The sequence below is a fragment of the Colius striatus genome, chromosome 5 (genome assembly GCF_028858725.1).
Source record: "Colius striatus isolate bColStr4 chromosome 5, bColStr4.1.hap1, whole genome shotgun sequence".
NCBI lineage: Eukaryota > Metazoa > Chordata > Aves > Coliiformes > Coliidae > Colius > Colius striatus.
In genome coordinates, this window is record NC_084763.1 from 9,718,434 (window position 1) to 9,741,945 (window position 23,512).

Here is a 23,512-nt window from a genome sequence, read left to right on the forward strand (position 1 = left end):
TTTAAATCATTCAATTCTAACAGGAATTTGCAAACTGATGAAAACAATATCAAAGTGAGTATATGGCTAAATATCCAAGACAAGGAAAGACAGAACAATTAAAATGAATGAAATTATTAAGATACTTAGTTCTGGAGAAATAGAACAAAATAGGAGATGAGTCAACTTCATTTTAATTTAAGGAAAGAATTTCAGGCAGAAAAACACCATTACTTGTGAGACAGTACTCTGAAGTCTTAATCTGTTGTCAACAACTACATTACAGACATTTACATTTTATTAAGGATTTGGACTTAGGGTATTTTCCTACTTGAAACAAATTACAATTTACTTAAAACACAAGAGATAAGGCAAACACAAAAAAGAGGGAAGTACAAAGTACTTGTTAACCTGATAACTCTGACCACAACATTACCTCCTGAACAATTAAGCTCTGTAGGGATCCTGATACAACAGATATTTCAAGTATAAAACATTAAAGAGTCTGCAAACAAGAATAAACAGAAGAGTACAGAAAGGAATACAGATTTTTTTCAGGAAACTGCAGGAGATCTCTAAAACCAGTCTGAGTACAGCACAACAAATCTATGCTACTTAACAACTATTCATGCCAGCAACTATTTCCAAACAACTGCAGAGCATCTAATTCAAATATTAATACCTCACATTTTGAGGTAGAAGATTGCAAATATCAGCTTTAAAAAACATCCTTTGTGAATATGTTTCTTAAAAGCCTGTCACCGATACACTTGTCCTTCTCACACAGCTGTGCTATAATTTGCCAGTGACAACAGAATCAGCAACTTGACCTGTTCAAAGTAGAAATAACTGTTTAATAGAAACTACAACAGCATCAACAACTCCTTGCAAAAATTCATTTTGAGCCCTGCTTGGTTAACATACAGTGGTATCGTATGGAAACTTCACCTGGGAGAAATCAGTATGATAAAATCATAGAATAGTAGGGTTGGAAGGGACCTTTAGACATCATCTAGTCCAACCCTCTGCAGAAGCAGGTCCACCTAGATCAGGCCACACAGGAACATGTCTAGGCGGGTCTTGAAGGAAGGAGACTGCTACATTACAACTGCAATTCAGAACCAAGAAAATCCAACCTTGCAAACAAAAGCAGCAATACTACAGATGATGTGTTATCTTTCCCCTGCCCCAAGAAGAAAGATTGGATTGTCTGGTGATTAGATCTTGATATAACCACTCAATGACATTTCTGACTATCAGATTTGTGAGAAGTGGTATGCAGCTAAATTCTTCATTAAGTCATAGAATGGTAGGGGTTGGAAGGGACCTTTAGAGATCATCTAGACCAACCCCCCTGCAGAAGCAGGGTCACCTAGATCAGGTCACATAGGAACATGTCCAGGCAGTCTTGAAGACCTCCAAGGAAAGAGACTCCACAATCCCTCTGGGCAGCCTGTGCCACTGCTCTGTCACCCTCACAGTGAAATAGTTTTTTTCTTATATTTAAGTGGAAGTTTTTGTGTTCCGGCTTCATCTCATTAACCCTCGTCCTGTTGTTAGCTACAACTGAAAAAAAGGATGTCCCAACCTCCTGACACAGTCTTACGTTCAATGTAGTTTCATAAAACTGAGAGTATTTCTTATCTGCTCAGAAAATGTCAAGCTACATGGTTGGATTTTTTCCATAAAATACAGTTTTACAGTGGTCAGAATAAAAGCATCATGCCTTTGAACTGACATGAGAATCACAAAATAAAACCAACAGTAAATATGCAAGTTTATTATTTAAATGTGCATCCTTAAACCCTGTCCTATTCCATAATGTAAAGGCTATACACTAATGATGCTGAAACTGCTAAAGTTTTGGATTTTTTTAAATATGAGTAATTCCAGTAGAATTTTACAATCATAAATCACATATTTCCAAAACACTAGTACAATCCTTTTCAATACTTGGCAAGAGCCTAAAGATCTTCCAAATAGGGCACAATATCAAAGTAATTCTCCACTGACAATCACCTTTAAAAGAAAACATGCAAAAGAAAGAGTCACTGATTATGTATGTTGAGAGTTAAGACTTTCGGTGAACAACGTTGCCATAATCACGGTAATGCATCACACTTGAAATTAAGCAGTTTTGACAACAACTGATCTGACCTTCTGGTATGCTGCACAAATTCAGTAATTACTCCTACACTACAATATTTTAGCTTCTCTTGTAACTGAACTAGGAGGATTACAGTATCCTAACAAAAAGAAAGTTTAGAGGTCTCCATCACAATATTACATAGAGAAAGATGTCTGATAAAAGAAGCTTATCTAATCTATCAAACAAAGGCTACGTGTCCTGGGAGAACCGTAATACTTCGTATTGTATCTGAGTTGAAGGAGGTAATACAGGCTGGAAGCACACTGATCACAGCAGAACACAGTTCTGCCTTGACTAATTCCATAGAATCATAGAATAGTAGAGTTGGAAGGGAACTTCAGAGATCAAGAAATAAGATTTTTTTTGAGCAGGCTTCTGTTTGCAACAGATACAGTAATATTGGCAGAATAAGATAATTGTTTGTGTTAAACAAAATTTATTCTCAAAATTTTATTAAAAAATACCAAAAAATATAAAATGTCAGTTTCTCCAATAACATACAGTTTATTATGGCAGGATGCTTTTTCTGAGCTTGATACAAATTCCAAGGAACACAATTAAACAAGACAAGAATATAACAATTCTCCTTCCCTTTAGAACTTTTGCTGCGATATTAAAAGATGTTTCTGCGTAATTTTGTTCAATTTAATTTTATGCCATCTGTAAGAAAAAGAGAAAGCTTTCTTTTTTTGAATAGCAATATTATTACTAAAGCACCCAAAGTGAGTTTAAAAAGAAAGTCTTATATTTCCTTCTTACCAGCCACCACAAAAAATTACAAAACCCTTAAAATACTATTAGGCATAGCATCTTCTGCCAGTCCTTTTAAGTGGGAATCATCAAACAAAGACTCATTAATACACAAAAGGTTCCAGACCACACTAAGCCTTTCTCTCAGACCAACAAAACATTGGCTCTTTTCTATTCTATCCACAGAATTCACTGTGAAGAATCACTAATTCAGCTACAGATGAAAATCATTAGATATTGGTGTAATTTCTCTCCAAATTGCTGTGTTTGCCGTAATCCACTGCCTTCTCAGTAAATAAAATTAACTGGAAGAAGAGGATAATGCACAAATATTTAAAGGAACTGTGATAATGCTTAAAGTAGTAATAACAAAAGATAATTTGTAGTGGCCTACAGCAAATGAAATACTAAATATTTCAGTCTATTTTAAAATATATCATTCTATTACAGAATTGGAGCTTTGCATTTTAAAAATGGTTAAAATGACAATGAAAGTATAGAAGACAAAACTAATTCCAGATGTATTTTACTGTGATTGAGACCTAAGTTGGTTCAAACTCTAATTACAAGAGTTAGAACTTAGCGGAATATTGTCCCTTTTCACTAAAAATTAAGGCTCAAAAACTACACTCACCAACAGTGTAGTTATTAGCTCAAAGGTTCAAAAGTACTAAACATCAATGGATATTAAGAAAAATTTGCATACAGTCAGTCTTGACAGAATTCATCTTCCTGGAGTTACAGAAATAACCTTAATGCTTAATCTTGACAACTTTCACTCAGTAAAGGAAACGTTCCACAGAAGTATTTTATACATTACTCATGAACTCTACATTAAAACCCATCTGATATCATGCTTATAACCTAGCAGGCTATCTAGTCTTTCCTAACTAATAGATCTTTTTTTTTTCTGGTGATTTACATTCAGATCACCTTGTTACAGAAGGCACAGACACCTTCAATAGTAAATCCTATGACTCTTACTAGGCACACTTCATTATTTTCTTCTGACACTATCTTTTTCATCATTGCCTAAAAGCAATTTTCTACTTTATCTAATCAACACTTTAGAGTAGTACATTTATAGTGACTAACTTAATTACATCAGGTCAGAGAGTAACAAAAAAAAAATGCATTTCACCCTCAGGCATTTTTTTTTTTCTTTCAAATTACAACTTCAATAAGAAATTAAGATCAAATACAAGCAGTTGCTTGGTTGGTACAAATCCAAACAAGTAAAAGAAGATGAAAATGTACTTCCTCAATGCCAGTTTATAGCTGTGACTATTAACTATAGTACCACAAATGTGACTATGTCATTATTTGGTGACATCATGAGAACGATGAAAATATTTATTCCTCAGTAAAGTTACTATTGATGGCTCTACTGCTGAGGGCCCTGTATCAGTCCTGAAGTATTCATGTTAGCATTGACAGACATTTTTACCCTTTGTAATAGCTTAAAGCAAGCATTAATAGGTTAATGATCAGATACATGAGCCCTCAGTCAATCCAAGTGCCATGCAAACGTATCAGAAATATCTCATGTAGCACGAATCCTTTGAATCCTTTCAATTAGCCCAGACACATTTGTTCCTTGTCCCAAAAGACTTCCTATTGTAAACATATGCTTTATGATAAACCCAGTGTTTTTCAAATATCTTTTTCCATCCAGATAACTCAGCTTGGTAATCACTGAAAAATACCCCTTAAAACAGTCCTTGATTTTTTTCATTTTTCAGATTTTAAATCGTTCTTCTTCTAAGCTAACAGTAAATGTGCTAGTCTTGCAGAACAGTCAGCAATTCTCCTCACAAAGAGAATTGCATAATAAAAACTGATACATCATTAATCTTATTTCAGCAATTATGGATTATTTTGTTTCCAAAAGCACTCTAAAATAGTTTTCTACCATATCTTTCAACAGACGCCAAAACGCAGGCCTCAAAACCACTACAGATTTTAAAGTGTAGTTTGCATGGAGATGTAACACTGTTCTGAAATAATATACTTTTCTATTTTGAACATGGGTTTAATTCTAGTCCCACAGTAACAAAGTACATTGGATGGAACTGCACCTAACTTACATGCAAATAAGATTAACTTTCTTAATGGTTCCATTAGCAGGAGTATTATCCCAATGCTCAAAAGAAGAGACCTGAGAGATCCCCCTCAATTTCTAGTCTCATACCTCTCACAGTGTGCAGAATTCATTAAAGAATCATTGAAAAGGGGCAATGTTCTTGTCTTTCTAAAACTAAAAAAAGCAACCCTTTGAGGACATTTAATCAAAGAAATACTATTTAAGTGTCAGAAATAAAATGCTATGGAATTAAATGGAAATAAAATGAGGCCAAATCTCTGATTTTTCCCAGAAAATATGCACATTTGGAGTATTATTTCCACTGTATCTCTGTAGACAAGAAAAATCACATTTTACATGCTCCTAGACAAAAGTTTGCAGCAACAGAAACCATTAAGGAGTCTGAGAAAAAAACACTGGTGACAATGGGAACACAAAACACCACTTTTACATTCACCAAATATCTACCTGAAGTGCTTGGCAGCTCTGTTCTAAAGAGAATGACATGTATGAGGATAATGTTGATGTAATGGTCAAAGAAGCACTACTTTTTATGGTAAAGGTATATTCTAACTAACTATTTCCCTTTTATTAAAAATAACACTTTCATAGTTTAAGTCTCACAAGGCTGAAAAAGATCTGGAAATGCAGAGTGCATCCAAACTGTCTTCTAGCACGTTCCCTCCACATAAAAAATGCAACGAGCCATTGTGCAAAATTATTTGAAGAGTAAATAAAAATTCTTCAGAGTACTTCCTTTCACCAGCATTCAACTCAACTGCTCACAAAGATACCTGAACGCTAGTTAAGAGCTTCTTGCATTTCCACCTCCAGCTATTGTCAGTTTATATTTTTCATCCTGGCTACTCTGCAGGATGTACATCCTTGTAATACTCATGTGAGGTCTTACAGATTTAACATGGAATATTGTTAGCTACTATATGAAAAATACATTGAGATATACACTGAAGTGATATCCTGTATCATAGGATATGCAACAAACATCACCATGTTTTACCAAAACATGTGTCAAAACAATGCAACTCGTGATAGCAAAATAGAAGTAAGTCATTGTAAAAATGGCTGTTTGGGCTTTTATGAGATTCATACAAATTGTCTTTCAAATCCACTCATGGGAATGCATGCTCCTCAGTTGTGCAGCTTGATTCAGTTTAAGCGAGAACAAAATAAAAGCAAGAAATCTAACAAAACTGTTTGCTTTGCCCCTGATAGGTCACTAACACATGAAATCCCAAAACACTTTTCCCTCCCAGACAGAAATTGTAGATGAACTTATATTTTCTTGGAACTCAGCATCAGCTTTGTAAATGGCCATAAACAATTCCAAGTAATCCAGGTACATAAAAAAAACCTGACTTCATTGCCCATTGCCAAAATCCTGTGCAGGATATGAAAAGCAAAATTAACATGTACTTAGATAATTCTAATTTGTATTCTATAGAAGTCATTTGGGAAAAGTTATGCAGTATACTTTATAGCTCAGATACCTAAAAGCAACTGTTGAGATATATTAGTGTCAGTTTATTTCTCTTCTATCTTTAAACACTTTCTCCTAAAAACCAGTAAGGAGGATGGAGTTGCAACTAACAGGAGACAGACTCTAGTTGTTTTAAGTTTAGAACACTCTTTAATTCAACTAAAGAAATCTTTAGCTAGGGACCTCAGGTGAGGATAAAATACAGCATTATGTTTCTTTACAGGCTATTCTCCAAATTTTGCTTACTATCTCATAGTCACACTCACTAAATCAGAGCAGAATTTACAAGATAGCTTGTTATGCAGGACTATCTAGAGCATGGTTTGGAGAACACAAGCACATTATCTATTCACACTGTTTTCTTTGTAAAATTTCCACCCATTATATAAACCGATGTGCAAACACTAAAGACAAATTGTGGCAAATGCTTAATAGATTAACTATAATGTATTACTTTGTGCACATCTATATTATAGTATTGCAATGTATACACACGTGTATTCACGTGCACATTATATAGCATTTATATAAGAGTCTTCAAAAAACTGAGGCTATTTTGCTCATCCTAATGAGTTGTGGTAACAAATCAGAAATTAAAACAGCTAAACATAAGTGAGAGACTCCTCCTTGGCTTGATTAGGAAGAACTAAGTGGTAGTTCAGTAGTATCACTTATATCTTCTAATGAAAGATTCCATAATCTACTTTCCAACTTGTCTGTGAAATCAGTCGTTTGCATCAAACACCTACTTAATAAGGCTACAAAACCACTTCAAAGGACAGTCTTCAACCAAGAACATGGTGAAATACATAAATCTAAGTGCTTAAGGCTCTGCCAATGAGCATTTTTCAAGCAGCTTTTACAAGTTCTTACCAGCTCTTGTGTATCTTCTGCTAATGGCAAAAACGTAGCTTCCAGAACAGAAACTTGATCAGCACTGAGCTTCTGCCACAGACTAATCAGCATAATCACCAGATGGGTGGCACTTTTCAACTTCGTGAATGCCTGGAACATGTTGGCTTGATTTTCTTCTGCTGCATCTGCTAGAGCTATTACCTGCAAAAATTACAAACGTCTGTTAAATATAACTTTACCATCCATGAACGCTCAATACTGAAATTACCTTTGGCACACTCCTGTTTTCCTTTAGAAGATCCTGAGGAATTCTGTTTTCCATAAACACAAACCACAGAGTATTAAATGCGTTATCATTTATCTAGAATTTCTTTTGCATACTCAAGGCAATTTTGAATCCATATGGCAAGAGGATTAACCTACATAGTACAACCAGTGTAGAAAGGACTCTGTCTAGAGCATATTCTTAAGGTATTCCTGAAATTGATACCTATCATATAATACATAAACTTTCATGTCTATACCACAGAAGACACTAATCCCTACATGATCAGCAAGCCCACTAGATTATCAAAACCAGTACATTGTTTTTATGCAATTAAAAATTCGGTATATAATTATTTCCACATACATATAACAGCCATCTGTTATTTTAATAACTCTTGGCTCTGTCTGTGTTCTGCACTACTTGCTTCAGCTTTTACACCAAAATGTAAACATTATGGATCACATATATGAAGTAAATATCACTTCAACTGCCACAATTTTCAAAATAAAATGGCAGTTTCACCTCTAAGATGATAAGATAATTTTGATGAGTATTTCTCAAAATGGGAAAAAACCAGAAGAGCAACTATATGATATTCTACTTAGTTCAGGAATAACTTGCCATTATATACACCATCATCTACTCACAGGGTTACAAAAAATGTTATTTTGAAAAATATTGCTACAAATGCCTTCCTTCTTGAAATACAATATTTGGACATTTTCCATCATTAGTGAAAAGATGACAGCGATTTCACATGCAATTGCTGTCACTTCAATACGAAAACAAGAGATTGTCCACAATATTTGCACTATATTACTTCAACTAAAAGAAAGGAACAAAGGTTAAGGGTCAATCTTGGAGGAGCACAATTTTCAAGATCTGCTCTCCTGAATGCCACTATATCTTCACATTGCCTGAATAATGCTTAGCTTACAGCAGCACTGATTATCTTTACTGTCATTTAAATCAAGACGAAGTACATCCCTCAACAACTTTCTCCTGTTTATTCATCTGTAAAATGGAGTAAGAGGTGCTTGACTGGAATGGGAAAACCCTCACAGAAATGCAATTAAAGTGTAATTAACATTACAACAGAATTTGCAAAGTAAAACCACCAGAACTTCATCCATTAACATTTGGCAACATCAGGAAAACAAAATACTGTAAGATGCATCTTCAGCAGCAATATCAAGCCAACCAGCTGTTAGCATTTGGTGGAGAAAAACTATTTTTAATCTCCATCACTGGCATTATAGACACATGTGTGTTCCCTCCAAGCACCCACGTGACTGGGAAGATAAAGAAAACAGAATTTTAGGGAACTATAAATATGAAACTTTTCAAACAAAATGTGCTGATAGTTTTTGGTTTAGATTTTAAAAAGTAACATTCCCAAATAAAATGGAGAACCCAGAGGACACTCATGAGTCCAAATACTACATAAATCAGAGCAAAAGAACAGTATAAAAAAGCCCAGCTAACCATGTGAAGAAGTGAGAAACTAATCCCAAACAGTGAAAACCAACATGACATACTTTGTGGAGAGGAGAGTAACAGTTTCACTAAATACTTAATATGAGAAAAAGAGAAATCTTTCCTCAAAGGGGAAATGACTCTACACATCTCCTAGGACATCAGCTATAAATTTTAGAAGTGTTCTGGGGTTCTTCACTCAAACACTTGCAGAAATATTAAGGCAGTCCCAAGTGAAGCTTAGATGCTAAGATTACAGACCAACTAGAAGCTACCAAGAAAAAGGTCCACCTACATTGCATACGTCCTATTGGCTATTCAATATTCTTTCTCCTCCAGTATCATAAAGCTTTCCAACAAAGACAAGTAAAAATATGTTTTTAAAACAACTCTTTCTAAAAGCAATGGAAGAAAGCAAAGTGGTTGATGCAGGAACAATTTAAGAGCTACTGCAATGGTTTGAAATACTGAATCTATATTCAACAGTATTGAATATATATTTACAACTAATCAAAACTTGCTTTTTTCATTTACATCCTTTTTTGTTTGTAATTTTCTGAAAAACATCTAGCACTGTTCCAATGTACCTACCGACAGCAAGGTACAGGCCAGTTCAGTGGTGAAACCATGTTGTAAGAACAAAGAGAAGAACTGCTCTCTAACTTCAGATCATTTTTGAGAATTTTACTATATTTCACCTTCACAGTTGCAAAGGCAGAGTAGAAATCCAGAAGTATTTTTTTTTTCATCTTGAACTTTGCTTCTCAACATTATCTGAATTTGCTGCAATAATTTCTAAGCATAGAGTATTTCTCAGTTTCAGTCTTAGATGTTGAAGCAGAAAGATTTCTCTCTATGCTTATTTCATTCCTAAGTAGACTTTGTGAAGCATTTGCAAACTGTAAACTAATGGTGAATCAAGTTTTAAAAACAGATTTCTCCATTAGTAGTGCTTGAAGATATTTTTAGGGCATTGTTTAATATCCAGTAACAACTTCAAAACTACTAATCCCTCTTGAAAAAGACTTGCAACATACTCACTTTTTTATTTTCAGACAAGTTCCTTGGGGCAATCATGAACACTCTCCTAGGCTTATTCCAATAATACAAAAAATACTAACAATTCAAAAAATACAAAATGCCTTGTTATCTGGCTAGGAAGCTGAGGAAAACTTAAAGTATAGAGCAAGAAATAAGTATGAAGCTCCAAGGAGCTTTCTTTTGATTTGGTGGTATATGTTCTTGGAGTCCCTAACACCAGTGGGACTGAAGGCTCTCACAGGTTTTATGCTACATTCTAAAATGGAGAACAGGAAATATGACAATTTGTTTTCCTTCTAAAACAGCCAATAAAAACATAACTGCCCACCACTGGTGAAACTTTAGCCAACTAGTTTTATTCTCATCTAGTTCTATCACATTGGGTTCAGCTTCCAGTAAATTTGAAGTATCAAAATTTTTTGCAGAAATTAGGTTTCAGAAGTTTGGCATTTAAGGAACACAGAATCCCTTCACATTTCATCCACAGCACTTAGGGGCAAGTCTTCTACATAAAATTTGTCAAAATATGAAATATAACACCAGGAATGTAATTGTTCTGAAATGTGCAAAGGGATGATAAATTATCAAGACTATTATGTACTTCAGAGTAAACAAATCCATAATCAAAGCCTTTATATCTGCTTTCAAGAGCTATTCTGTATGGAGTTATACAAGTAAAGAGAGATCACAAGCTCACAAGTATCTTCCAGCAATCGTTCTTGTGAAATAATTTTCTGAAAGGCAGTCAATGGATTCTTTCCAACTATTTTTAAACCAAACTAGATCTTCATAAAGCAGGATTTTAATACATATAAAGGAGACTAAAATAGAGAAGAGAAATGCTAGGATTGCTGCTTGTTCATTCCTATTGCAACAGGAAATTTACTACTACTGTTTCACCCTTTGCCCACATTCACTCATTTTAGAGAAAATTCAGCTCTGTTACTAAATCTATAATAAGATATAAAAGAATATTTTTTGTGGTTTCAAGAAGTCTCCATCACATAATCTAGTTCATATAGAACATGTAAGCATTTAAAGGCTTTCTTTTTTTGCTTTACAAGACCCTTTATTTAACCTGCATACATAGAATACAGCCACATACAAAAGCTAAGACACAAGCAAAGCAAATCTTTACCAGTGATATAAATTTAATAAAATCCTTAATGTTGCTTATTCTGGGAGTAAACTTAATTTCTAAGATGCTACTCTCAAAGTGGTTTACAAGGTAACAAACCAGTGATTAGCAGCCTGATTCCCTGTGCAGACCTTCTCACTCAACAACTGTTGTGCACAGCCTTTGACAGGTGACTAGAGCTTTATGGAATGCAGGCAAAGATATCCATGTCACTGAGCGATCTTTATCAAACACTCCATCACCAGAAAGAATAACCACATCGCTCCTGCAAGGGAGGGCTTGTAAATGCTGTGGTGTTCCCACAGTGCTGCCAGGGGTACGTGAGAGCAGACATTGGGATTAACTACCTCAGGCCACAATCATTTGATGGTTTTAAGAATGCCTCAGCTAGTGCTAACTATGACCGCAGTTTTTAAAACTGTGGCACAGGCCTATCATGATGACAACAAAGCATCAATTCACTACATCCCAAACACTCAACTTCCAAGTGAAGCTCCACATGGCCTCGATCTGAAAAGACTGCAGAAATGAAAGACATTGCAGCACGACAACCTGTGCTTTATCTGGATGTATCCAGCTACCTCCTGAAATTCTATTGCCTCACTTAATGAACACAAAATTATTGATCACCACAAGTAATTGTTACAGCAATCTGTGATTCTGGAAACTAGAGCAGTCAGGTTAAGGAAATACTCAAGGTTGAAAGGGTTGTGTGTGGTTTTATATTCTTCTATATTATTTCCTTGACAAATTTTTAACAGCTCTACAACACCTCTCTAAATTGGTCTTAGCCACAAAGCAGTATCATCCACAAGCACATCAGAGGTTACAGGTTAAGATGGCAGTCAACCCAAAACATTCCTTAAGAGCCAAATACATGTACCATATAAATTCAGAATTCTCTTTTGAGACTTCACATACACCACAGTTCTGTCTTACCTCCACAAACCAAAGTGACAGTGAATTATCATCAGAGTCACACCACATAACTTATTTCATTTTAAAAGCTAGGGACAATGATGCTAATGAGAAAATCTTATAGGATAAAGTAAATATTTCAGCTAACCAGAGACACAGGAGTATGAATATGGTCAGTTCACAAGGAGAGAGAGAAGTCAATCCTTTTCCTTTTTAGAACACTTAGAAAACAGGCTATTTACTTTCACCAGCCCTCTTTCCTCAACTCTTACCTCTACCCCTAAACTCTAAGCAAAATATAGTGGATTCAAAACCCCAAGCACCTGAGTGCATTACCAGAAACTACTTGATTAAGATATTTAAAATCAAGTTAAAACCCTGATAGATCAATGTCACCATGCTTCACAGGAAACTTCTGTTTCGTCTGGACTATATATTTCAAGAAGCTACATCAGGAAAATCCAAGCACCTGGTTTGCTCTACTTTAAATAAGTATATTCTAATTAAAGGAAGCAGATTCATATTCCTGTAAGCCTAAACATGCAGCTCTTTATATGTATAAACCAATTTTGAAACTTTTTCTGTCTTAGCAATACTAATGTAGGGGGAACAACTTGCTTCTTTGCATCACTGTTGCCAGTTTACTCATTTTATTTAAGCATATCTTATTGTTTTTAACTGCTGCCTATCATTATCTGAGCTTCCTTATTTAAATCCATGAGATCTTATTAACATTTACAAATATCTAATTGGTTGGTATCAGGAGATTGGGGCATCCCTTTTTTCTATTGTATCTAGCAACAGGACAAGGGGTAACGGGATGAAGCTGGAACACAAAGAGTTCCACTTAACTATAAGAAAAAACTATTTCCCTGTTGAGGTGAGGGAGCCCTGGCACAGGCTGCCCAGGGAGGGTGTGGAGGCTCCTTCCTTGAAGGTCTTCAAGACCCACCTGGACATGTTCCTATGCGACCTGATCTAGGTGAACCTGCTTCTGCAGGGGGTTTGGACTAGATGATCTCTAAAGGTCCCTTCCAATCCTACCATTCTATGATTCTATGATTCTGTAACAGAATACATGAATCACTGTTGTTTCTGGTGTTGTTCCACTTGTTGTAAGGATTACAGTGAAGATAGTTTTAATAATATACTTCATTTGCTCAGTTGGTTTTTTAATACAAGCACTTTTCAGAAGCCAGATAAATTAATATGGTGAATAGAAAGAATAGATAGAAAAAAATTAAATACCTGTCTCTTGATTTCCTCTTGATAGTCTAGCCACAAGTATATATTGTAGCCAGATTTGCATGTAACTGCTTATTATTTGGTACAACTGTTAAATACCAAGACGGTGTGGGGAGGGTGGAAGCTTTTCCTGAAGGAAGGCTACAAACATATTCCAAAATACATATGATGCTTCTAAATGTATCGGAAAATAAGTTCTATACTATAAAATCCAAATTTAGAAGCAGAGTTATAAAATTAGTAGCTTATCTGAGTGAAATAACACGTGTTACAAATTATACAAATACCAAGAAGCCAGTGAGTTACAATGAATCCTTTACTTACTCCTTCAAAACAAAAGTTTCATTTAAGCACAGGGATGTGCTAAACAATGCACAGATATGTCATCGAATCTCTGATTGCCAATGAATATTGAAGACAGAAGTTGACTGTGAATTTGTGGTTGCATTGGCAGCAACATATAAAAAAAGTACAGCCAAGTAATTAGCTAAATGGAGACAGAAAGGTGGAGAACTTGGTTTATGTCACCAAATACATAATATTATATAATGATGACCAAAAGAAATTTTACAATGAAGGAACAAATTTTAAACAGTGAAGCTGCATGTTTTGTATCTAAAAAGCTGTGAACTTAAAGTTTTAAAAACCATCATGGGCCTCACCCTGTACATTTCTAACTGTATTTCAGTCCAGTGGAATCTATGGATGGCCAGGAAATCAAGAGACACACACTGCAAATATTTATGTACAGTGAAACTCAATGGGTAAAATCAAGAATTAGTGAACTCTATTGGGAAAGTTGCACTGATTTGGTAAAGGCAGGATTTCATCCTATTAAACACCATAACTCCCAGTATGATCAGTTATATGCACTGAACGGGGAAAGAAGCATTTGTAGCATGTTAGATACCAGGTGATGAGTGTCATGTTAGAAATTGATAATAAATCCACAAATCATTGCTTCCCAGAAAGCACACAGTAACACAGATCTAAAGAAGGTTCATCTCATTTATACAAATAACACATATAACACTATATGAATTATTATATGAATAACAAAAAACATGCTAAGAAACATGTCTTTAAAATATTAATTAAAACAATCCAACACAATATAGATCTTTTTCCATTTGTGTAGACGAATACAAAGCCATTCCAGCAACTTCTATTTCAACACCCTTAACAACAAAATTATCAATATCAAACAAAATGGCAAGCCACTGAAGAAACTGAAATTCTAAGCTAAATTCCAAGTCAAACTTGCCCATCCAATCCCACTTGCAATTTTGGCACTTCTTTATACTGAACCACCTAAAGAAATTGACAGAATTCTCTGTTCATGTTGAGTTAGCAAATGATTGTAAGTGATCAGAAAACAATTGTGGTTGCTAACACATTGTCTGGGCGTAACGGTTACAACTCAGAACGATTTGAGTAATACAGTCTGGAAACAAATTCTAAGCATAACAATCAAATTAAACAGCAGACTAATTAGAAGTTCGGGCAACTACAATATTAATTTCAGGACATCTCATTACAATTACTTTTCTATTTTGATATTTTCTAGAATTTCTCTATTATTAATAAAATCTTGAAATGTCAGTACATTTTGAAATAAAATAGGCTAATCAAGTCAAGGTCCAAAGGTTGCAAAATGGATTGATTACTTGCTTGAGTACCTTGTCTTTGAATTACCAATTTTCCATAATTATTTGTTCTGAAAGGAATAACCATTTCAAAACAAAGGAATATCACAATGAAATACAGCTTCTCTGGAACTCAAACACAGTCTGTATAAAACTTGAAGAGAATTCAGCAAAGAGATTGGAGTTCATTAAGTTTTCATTTTCATTTTACTCACATTTATTCACAAAAAAAGAAAAGAAAACAGCTTTGAACTACCCATTTCATGAAAGTAAAAAATCCATCATTCATGCAAGGTGACACAACAGTAAGTTTTAGACCAATTTAATTTAGAGAAAGCCCCTGTGTTCCTCTACAGATTAAGTAAGCACAGACCACAGTAATGCTTGCTCCACAACAACACAATCTTGACCTCCTTGACCCTATTTCATACAATATTCGCCTCCTGTGCCAACAGTTATTACCACACAGTTGTGATTATCTTCAGTGATAGTCTCCATTTTATGGGGGATAGGCATGGATGGATCAAAAATATCCTTCTGACAAGTAACAGAGCAGGTGGACTTAATCTAATAATGAAGATGCAAAGAGCTTACCATATCCTGCCTTGGGAATGTCCACATATAGAAAAAGAAAAGAAAAAAGGAACCACTTGGAGTAACATTACAGCGTATTCAATGGCAACTCCTCAGGTGGTGATCAAAACAACATATTTTTAGGTCACTGAACATGTTGTACTGCAGATAACATCCAAAAATACTCATTCTTCTGCACACCTGGAATGGCACCTTCTAACTCTCAAACTGATAAATTCTTGCCTGGAATACCCTGCTAATTCACAAGCACAAAGCCCACAGGAACAGGCTCAGGTGCACTTTTCTTTACATGCACACCTGCCCTAGCAACACGAGCTTAGGAAGTGAATTCTGCCAGTTAAGCCTAGGAGGCAAAACTTAAGCAGAAATCAAAAAATAAAAAGAAGCAAGTATTTGTCCCCAGACTGGCTCAGCTTATGTTCAAAGTAAGTTGAGCTGCAAAACTAGTAATTATTTGTGAGTGGAAACTATTTCATCACAGTAATACTGTGATGAATTATCTCTCACAACAGGCTATAGATTGGTGTCCGATAAAGTAAATGCCAACATTACATATGGACACACGTATTTACAGGATTGGGACATTATTAACACATTCTGTGTTGTGCTCCTGCTACTCTTCTACATATCTGAAGCTGTATAGCTTTCTAACACTCCACTCAAAATAAACTATTTAACAATGCAACAATAATCTCCTAGCCTTTGAGAAAGAGCATTAAAAGAACAGTTTAAAATTGGCAGTATAGGCAAAAGGCCTTCACCCTTGTCTTTGGAAATATGATTTTTTTTTCCCTACACTTCAGTGGTGCAACTGCAAACCCCACTCATATCCCACATCTTTTCCTTAAAACAAATGAAAATACAGAAGAGCTAACAGATTAAAAGAACTCCTTCCAGTATGTTTAGCACCAATTCTCTTTTGAAAGAACAGCTGTGTGGCAAACTTGCCAATTACGAGATAAACACACTTTTAACTTCGCCTCAAGACCTATGTACCCTGGCACATTGACCAAAAAACAAGACAATCTGTGCTATATGGAGTTAAAGGGAAAACAATCTGTCACCTTCAAGAAGGCTTCAGAGGCACACTCAAAAAGATTCAAAGATCAATTCAATGCTACCTCCTAGAGGAAAGTCATTTTTTCCATGAAGGAAAAAAAAAAAAGCATTGAAACAGCTTACCATCAAATGCACAAGAATTAACTCATTTATATTCCAGCTTCAGTGCAAACACTTCATTCCTTAATCTCTTTTTCTATCAGGAAGGTGACTATTTAAAGGAGATGAGACAATAAATTTAAGGGGTTTTATTAATTCCTGCTGACCTAGATTAAGATTCCCAGTGGGGTTGCTAGAAGTAGGGGAGCAGAGGAAAGAGATAGCAAGTGTCAGGCCTACTTCAGTGCCTGAAATGTGATTATTAACCTTGTAACTTTCCCAGTTTTAAATCTGGAAAAACCTCCTCATTTTCTGAGCAGAAGTTTATCGACAGTTCTACTGCATAATATTTGGATTAACAAATAGTACCCCCAATTATATAGAGCAGGAAAGAGCTCATTTTTCAACACTAATATATAACCACACGCAAACACACTCCACTAAATTAATAACAAATGTTCTTTCTGATTTTGTCAGAGATAGGCTTTCTGATAAGAAAAGATTTTCCTTTCAAAAAGAGTTCAATTTAAACACTTGTCTTGTTCCTCTGATGTAATACAGCTGAAGTTCATGCCCTGGTTCAGTCAAATCTAATAGTTTTAACTTAGTTCCAACCATTACTGGTCATAACAAGATTTATTCAAAAGGGTATTTGTTTGCTTTATTCTATTCCATCAAAGTTAGGAAAACACATCTGGGTAGCGTTCATTCTAGCCACACTGTCGACCAAAAATCCAGATAAACGTTTTGTCTAGAGGGATGACTAAATAAATTGGCCAAATATCAGAACAAATTCACTTTAATGTTTCAAGTTGGTGGAGCTCGGAAACATGACCTTAATTACACAGTTACATCCTCTGAAAGAGCAGCAACCATCTCTTCCTTTAGTATCTGCTGGGGGAAAAAAAAAAAAACAGCATTCATTACGGATGATCACAGAATTTCTCGGTTTGAAAGGGACCTCAAAAGATCATCCAGTCCAATGCCCCTGCCAGAGCAACATCATCTACAGCAGGTCACACAGGAACTCATCCAGGTGGGTTTGGAATGTCCCCAGAGAAGGAGAGTCAACAACCCATCTGGGCAGCCCCTTCCAGTGCTCCCTCACCCTCACACTGAAGAAGTTTTTCCTTGTGTTTCTTTGGAACCTCTTGTGTTCCAGCTTGTACCCTCTGTCCCTTGTCCTATCATTGGACATCACTGAGAACAGCCTGGTTCCATCCTGACACCTGCCCTTTATGTACCTGTAACCATCAATGAAGTCTCCTCCAAGCTGAAGAGTCCCAGCTCCCTCAGCCTTTCATCAGAAGGGAGACGCTCCACTCCCTCATCTTTGTGGCCTGGCACTGAACTCTCTCCAGCAGCTCCCTGACCTTCTTGAACTGAGGGGCTCAGAACCAGACACAATATTCCAGCTGCAGTTTCACAAGGGCAGAGTAGAGGGGGAGCAGAACCTCTCTCAACCTAACGCCCACACCTCTGCTAATACACCCCAGGATGCTATTCACCTTCTTGGCCACGAGGGCACATTGCTGGCTCATGCTCATCCTGCTACCCACCAAAACCCCCAGGTCCCTTTCCCTTACACTACTCTCTAAGAGTTTATCTTCCAGCCTCTACTGGTACACAGGGTGATTCTTTCCCAGATGCAAGACTCTAACCTTGCCCTTGTTGAATTTCATTAGATTTCTCCCTGCCGAACTCTCCAGCCTGTCTAGGTCTTGTTGAAGGGCAGCACAGCCTTCTGGTGTGTCAGCCACTCCCCTCAGTTTAGTGTCATCAGCAAGCTTGCTGACAGTGCCCTCTGTTCCCTCAGCAAGGTCATTAATGAATATATTGAACAGTACTGGTCCTAGCACCGACCCCTGAGGGACTTCACTGGATATAGGCTTCACTTAACATGAATAAAGTGGTAGGAACCTGAGGAAAAACATTTCCCTACTTTCATTCATATTCTTATCTTTTCAGTACCAAATGCAGGGCTTGCCTTCACTGTTACCAAAAATGCTTAGGAGTTTTCTCGGGAGCCCAGAGAGAAGGATGGCATTTGAGATTCACGTTGCAGCTGCACGAGGTTGAAGTCAGACTGTATTGACAGGCTCCACATGTAAGCAAGTCCCTCAGTGATGCTGAGCCATTCATCAAAAATTAATGATGAAAATATATAAAAATAGATAAAACCTCATATCAGGTGTAGAACTAACTTACTGGGCTCCATCGATCATGTAAGAAAGGAGACAGCTGGCATGCTGTTAAATGATAGGACTGGAGAGAATTACTGAGTACCATTCCTGTGGGAAGAAGTAGTAATGAAAACCTGCTGTGCAATGAGAATATGAACCAAACATTATGTTCTTTTCTAAATGGAAAATTCCTTGGGGAAAATATAAAAGAGAAGTAATTTCCCAAAGGAAATAATTCCATTGCAATGCTTACCGTTAAAGGCACTGGAAGAAGAAACGTCTGCTACCCTCACAGAGCAAAGAAACTATGAAGAACCAGGAAGATATGCAGTCTTGCTTACTTCTGGAGCAAATACAAGAGTATATCTGTTTATAACAGTGACATCCACAAAGACAAATTCTAAGATGAGGTGGCTAGTTTCCCTTAAATTTCTCCATAAACTGTGGAGGGGCCATTGCCTTTAATTTTAGCCATAGAAGGTTTTTAATTTTCATCTAACTTTGACTCAGAAGACCCTTCTTTCTCTCCATCGACTACAGAGGAGGTCTAACCTTCTCTACATGAAAGCTGCTTTTGTCAATCTCGCTCACCCACAGCATAATGAAACAAACGCTAACTCACAAAATATGCACAGATTATCTTTAGCAGTATATACTGTAACAAAACACCTTAAGAAACAGTAACAAAGGACAATTAGAGTCCATCTTCATTACCAATAAATGCATTAGAGATTTTAAGTAAGATGCTGCTTGAGTACTCCAGTATAAATGTACAATGTGGTGAGGCACAAGAATACATCAGGACTCCTTAAAATTTCTCACTCTATGCAGTTTATCTTTCTTCTTCCCTCAAAACAGTATAAGTGTGCTAAAACTTTACCTAGAAAATGTTAAGAATATTTCCTTTCCTGTTGAAATAAGCCATTCCAACCAAAATCTGCAGACTGTGTATTTCTGGTTAAAATCTCAAATAGAGTTTAAAATCAATCAATATAAACCCGAAGCTAACAAGGATCCTTTATTTAAGGCTCAAGAAGTTAAAACACCATATTTAAGGATCAATGTGAGAGTTCTTGTTTGGACCCTTGGGGATCCATCCACAGAAAACAAAGTTCCACTACTTCAATTGACGTCCTAACAAGGACAGTATGCAAACACCATACCCATATTAATATTGTTTTCAGTCATTTTGCATTGTGTACCACAGGTAAGACATCTTTCTAGTATTAAAAAATCCACAGGTAAACAGTATTTTGTGATGGAGGCAAGTGATTTTAGAGTAATCTAAAAATGGTTATTGTTTGAACCTGATGTTTTATCACAGGCAACAGTACACTCCATTAACATGGAAAGCAAGTTTTGAAACAATACTGTACATTGTAGACTTCACTACAACATGCATCTATCTTATAACAAGAAAGAGCATCAATAAGACTTAAAAGTTTTAAATATATAAACTTAAAAGTTTAGAATATATCTCTCATGTCTCTGGAAAGTGAGGGTCATAGTGCTTATGTGTCAAGTTATACACTAAAAGGCTCATATGTCCATAAGAAATTTATTGCTTCAGAAAGTCTCGCTGATTTGGTTAACATTAGGGTAAAATGGACAACAAGTTAGGAAAAAAGTCATTGCATCCTGCAGTCACATTTTCTACTACGTCCTGAAGAGTGCAAAATTAACCTTAAGTAAATTGCTCCAATGCCACATTTGTACATTAAACTTCATGATCTAATTTTTTCATAAATCTGAAACCATCTATTTTTGCTCTTTAGTTGCTCTTTAGGAAATGTGTAAAAAATTAAATATTGATCAACTGTAAAAAATAAAATTAACTCTACATTAATACTGAGTTGAAGAAAGCTTTGTCACTGACTTCAGCATAACTGAGATTTTACACAAGGAAAAATCAAATGCAAAATTTAAACAAGTTCTTTAAATATTTTATAATAGTTATTATTCCAATGTATCATTCTAATTCTTAATCTTATCATTTATACATGTAATATATAGACTACATATATAATTCTTAATATAGAATTCTATTCTTCAATAGTCATATTCTGTGTGTATAAAGCATTCAGTCACTAATACTCATAATACAGAAACAGAAAAACTGAAGTTGCCCTAAACTTCAGCAATGAGTCACCCTGATATAATTATTTGATAAAGAGTAGCTCCATATTAAATGAGAAAATTCTTTCCCCCAAAGTTAATATTTAGCATTTTCAACATTCAAATATCACTATCATTATCAGGAGCCATCAGAGCACCAATGGACAAAATCCCTTTCAAAGTGGGGAACTTCTTTCAGTAATTATCCCTGCTAATTGGAGATTGCCCTCTTTCATTTAGTCTTCCTAGCAAGTGCTCCTCTTATCTGTTTTTCTCCATGTGATATCACCCAGTTTATCTCTCAATTCACCTGCTGCTTCACTTAGTCTCACCCTTCCACAATCACTTGGTTTCTTTCCAAATATCTTCCCATTTTCAGCACATTTCAACTGGTTATTTCTCACTTTATTTCTTTATTATCAACCTATGAAAATATTACAAAGATTTTTTTTTTGTCATCTGATATACCTTCCCATAGCAGATGATTTAGAAGCATACCTTTCGTATGACAAGATGTCAAGGTACTCTGTTCTTTCAGCTTTGATGCTGATGTTTCACAGGTGACATACAAACAGATTTTATTAAAAAAAAAAAAAAGTAGTATTATCTGAATCTGTAAATCCACTCAAAGCTCTTTGAAAAGCAGTGTAGTTTTAGCCCCCTCTCCCTTATCTTCAAGTACCCACAATCTTTCCTGCCCTTTTGTGGTGATTTTATAAAATAATACCCACAATGTACAGTAGAAATGAGAGGTGAACTATGCAGAATCAACAACAATGATGGCTATAGAATTGTTAAGACACAGCTTTTAATTACTGCAAAAAAAATCAATAGCATATCATATAATCAATAAGGAGTTTTGTGGGAACTAAACATATTTTTTTAATAAAGACAGAATTAAAGGAACATAAATAAAAATATCCTCTTTTTCCATTAATTTGTATCAACTCTTATTGATTCTGTTATACTCCTACTTTTTAACATAATTCCATTTCAGTCATTCCATTGTATTACTCAAGATTAATGTCAGACAAACACCCTTACACTTACTCCAGTCCTTTCATTCATTTCAGTAACCCATTTCTCTGAAACTTCCCTCCTTTGTCACCTTTTATTAACCTCTTTTGTCCAAACCTTTAAAATCCTTAAATATGAGCTAAACAGGAGATTCTCAAAGGTTTACAGTAATGTTTAATGTTCTTAGTGACTACTGACAGCTATTATGTATTTGATAGTAACACAGCTTTTCCCTTTAGATCAACAATGATTATGTAGTCCATATTTCTGTCTCTTGAAGTTACTATGTCGTATCACAGTTGGAAAAAAGAAATCAGAAAAGCAACAATTCCCATGCAAAGAAGTTTTTAACATCAATGCACCACTCAGGTAATTGGAACTTTTTAGACTGAGGACTTCAAATGTAAAATAATATTCTAACACACTTGTCCACAGAACAGCCTCCTCACACTGACCCTTATACATACATTTCAAAACCCATCAGAAAAAAGCTGGAGGAAAAATAAGCTATTAAGTAATTAACTTAAATAGGTAAGGGATCAAGCAGGTTTCTTCCCTATTGTGCCCTGGTCTTTTATCCCTATCTTCTTTTCTCAATCTGATTGATACTGCTTCAAGACACTTAAATACCTTCTAGGAAAGAAAACCCACACCTGCACTAACCTTATTCTCAGAGCTTTAACTCATGTCACAAATATAATTACAACTGAAATAGTTCAGGTTTGAATTTCTGTTTCCTTCCATTCCTCTCTAAGAGCATCTGAAGCTGCAAGTTCAATAAGCAAAATATCAGTCCATTTACTTTACATTAACTCAGTCATTTACAAATCATTTTTTAAATAGTTCCATTTGCATATATAGAAAATATAGATTTCTATTAGCAGTGTGTTCTTAGTCTTCATATGAAGAGATCTCAGTATGTTTACAGATATTTTAGCATGTAAACACATTGTGAAACATGTTTAAAAGTGCCAGTGGTCTTTATGACTATAGCTCTGATTTGCTTGTCTGTCTGCTACAAGATGATTATACTCTCATACAAGGACTTGGGTGGCCATATTTAAACTTTCCACTGTATTTTGCATTATTCAAACTTCTGATTATATTACAAAAGCTTCACATGAACTGTAAGCACACAGGCAGCTTCATTCAAGAGGCATTTGCTTCCCAAGCAAGGGTGAGACTTTGCTTATAATCCATGGCCTTCTATATCAGTTGGGACACTAGTTTTACTCAGGATTTATCAAGGGAGTTATGATTTGCAAGATCCAACCACTAAGGATTCCTGGGTTCTATTCTCCACAGCTAGAGAGAATACTGTATAGGGTATTTATAGAATAGGATATTTTGAGAGAGAAAATTTATGTATTCTCTATACATGGAGAATATGTATACTCTA

General features: G+C 35.5%; 1 protein-coding gene across 4 annotated transcripts in view; it reads right to left on the reverse strand.

The window, feature by feature from the left end:
- The window catches only part of BBS9 (Bardet-Biedl syndrome 9), a 275,656-nt gene that overhangs the window by 145,630 nt on the left and 106,514 nt on the right, over window positions 1-23,512 (reverse strand). For all 4 annotated transcript variants that reach the window (XM_061996330.1, XM_061996329.1, XM_061996331.1 and 1 more), the window contains one exon: window positions 7,333-7,515. In XM_061996330.1, coding sequence (XP_061852314.1) covers window positions 7,333-7,515 — 183 coding nt within the window. The remainder of the gene's footprint in view (window positions 1-7,332; window positions 7,516-23,512) is intronic.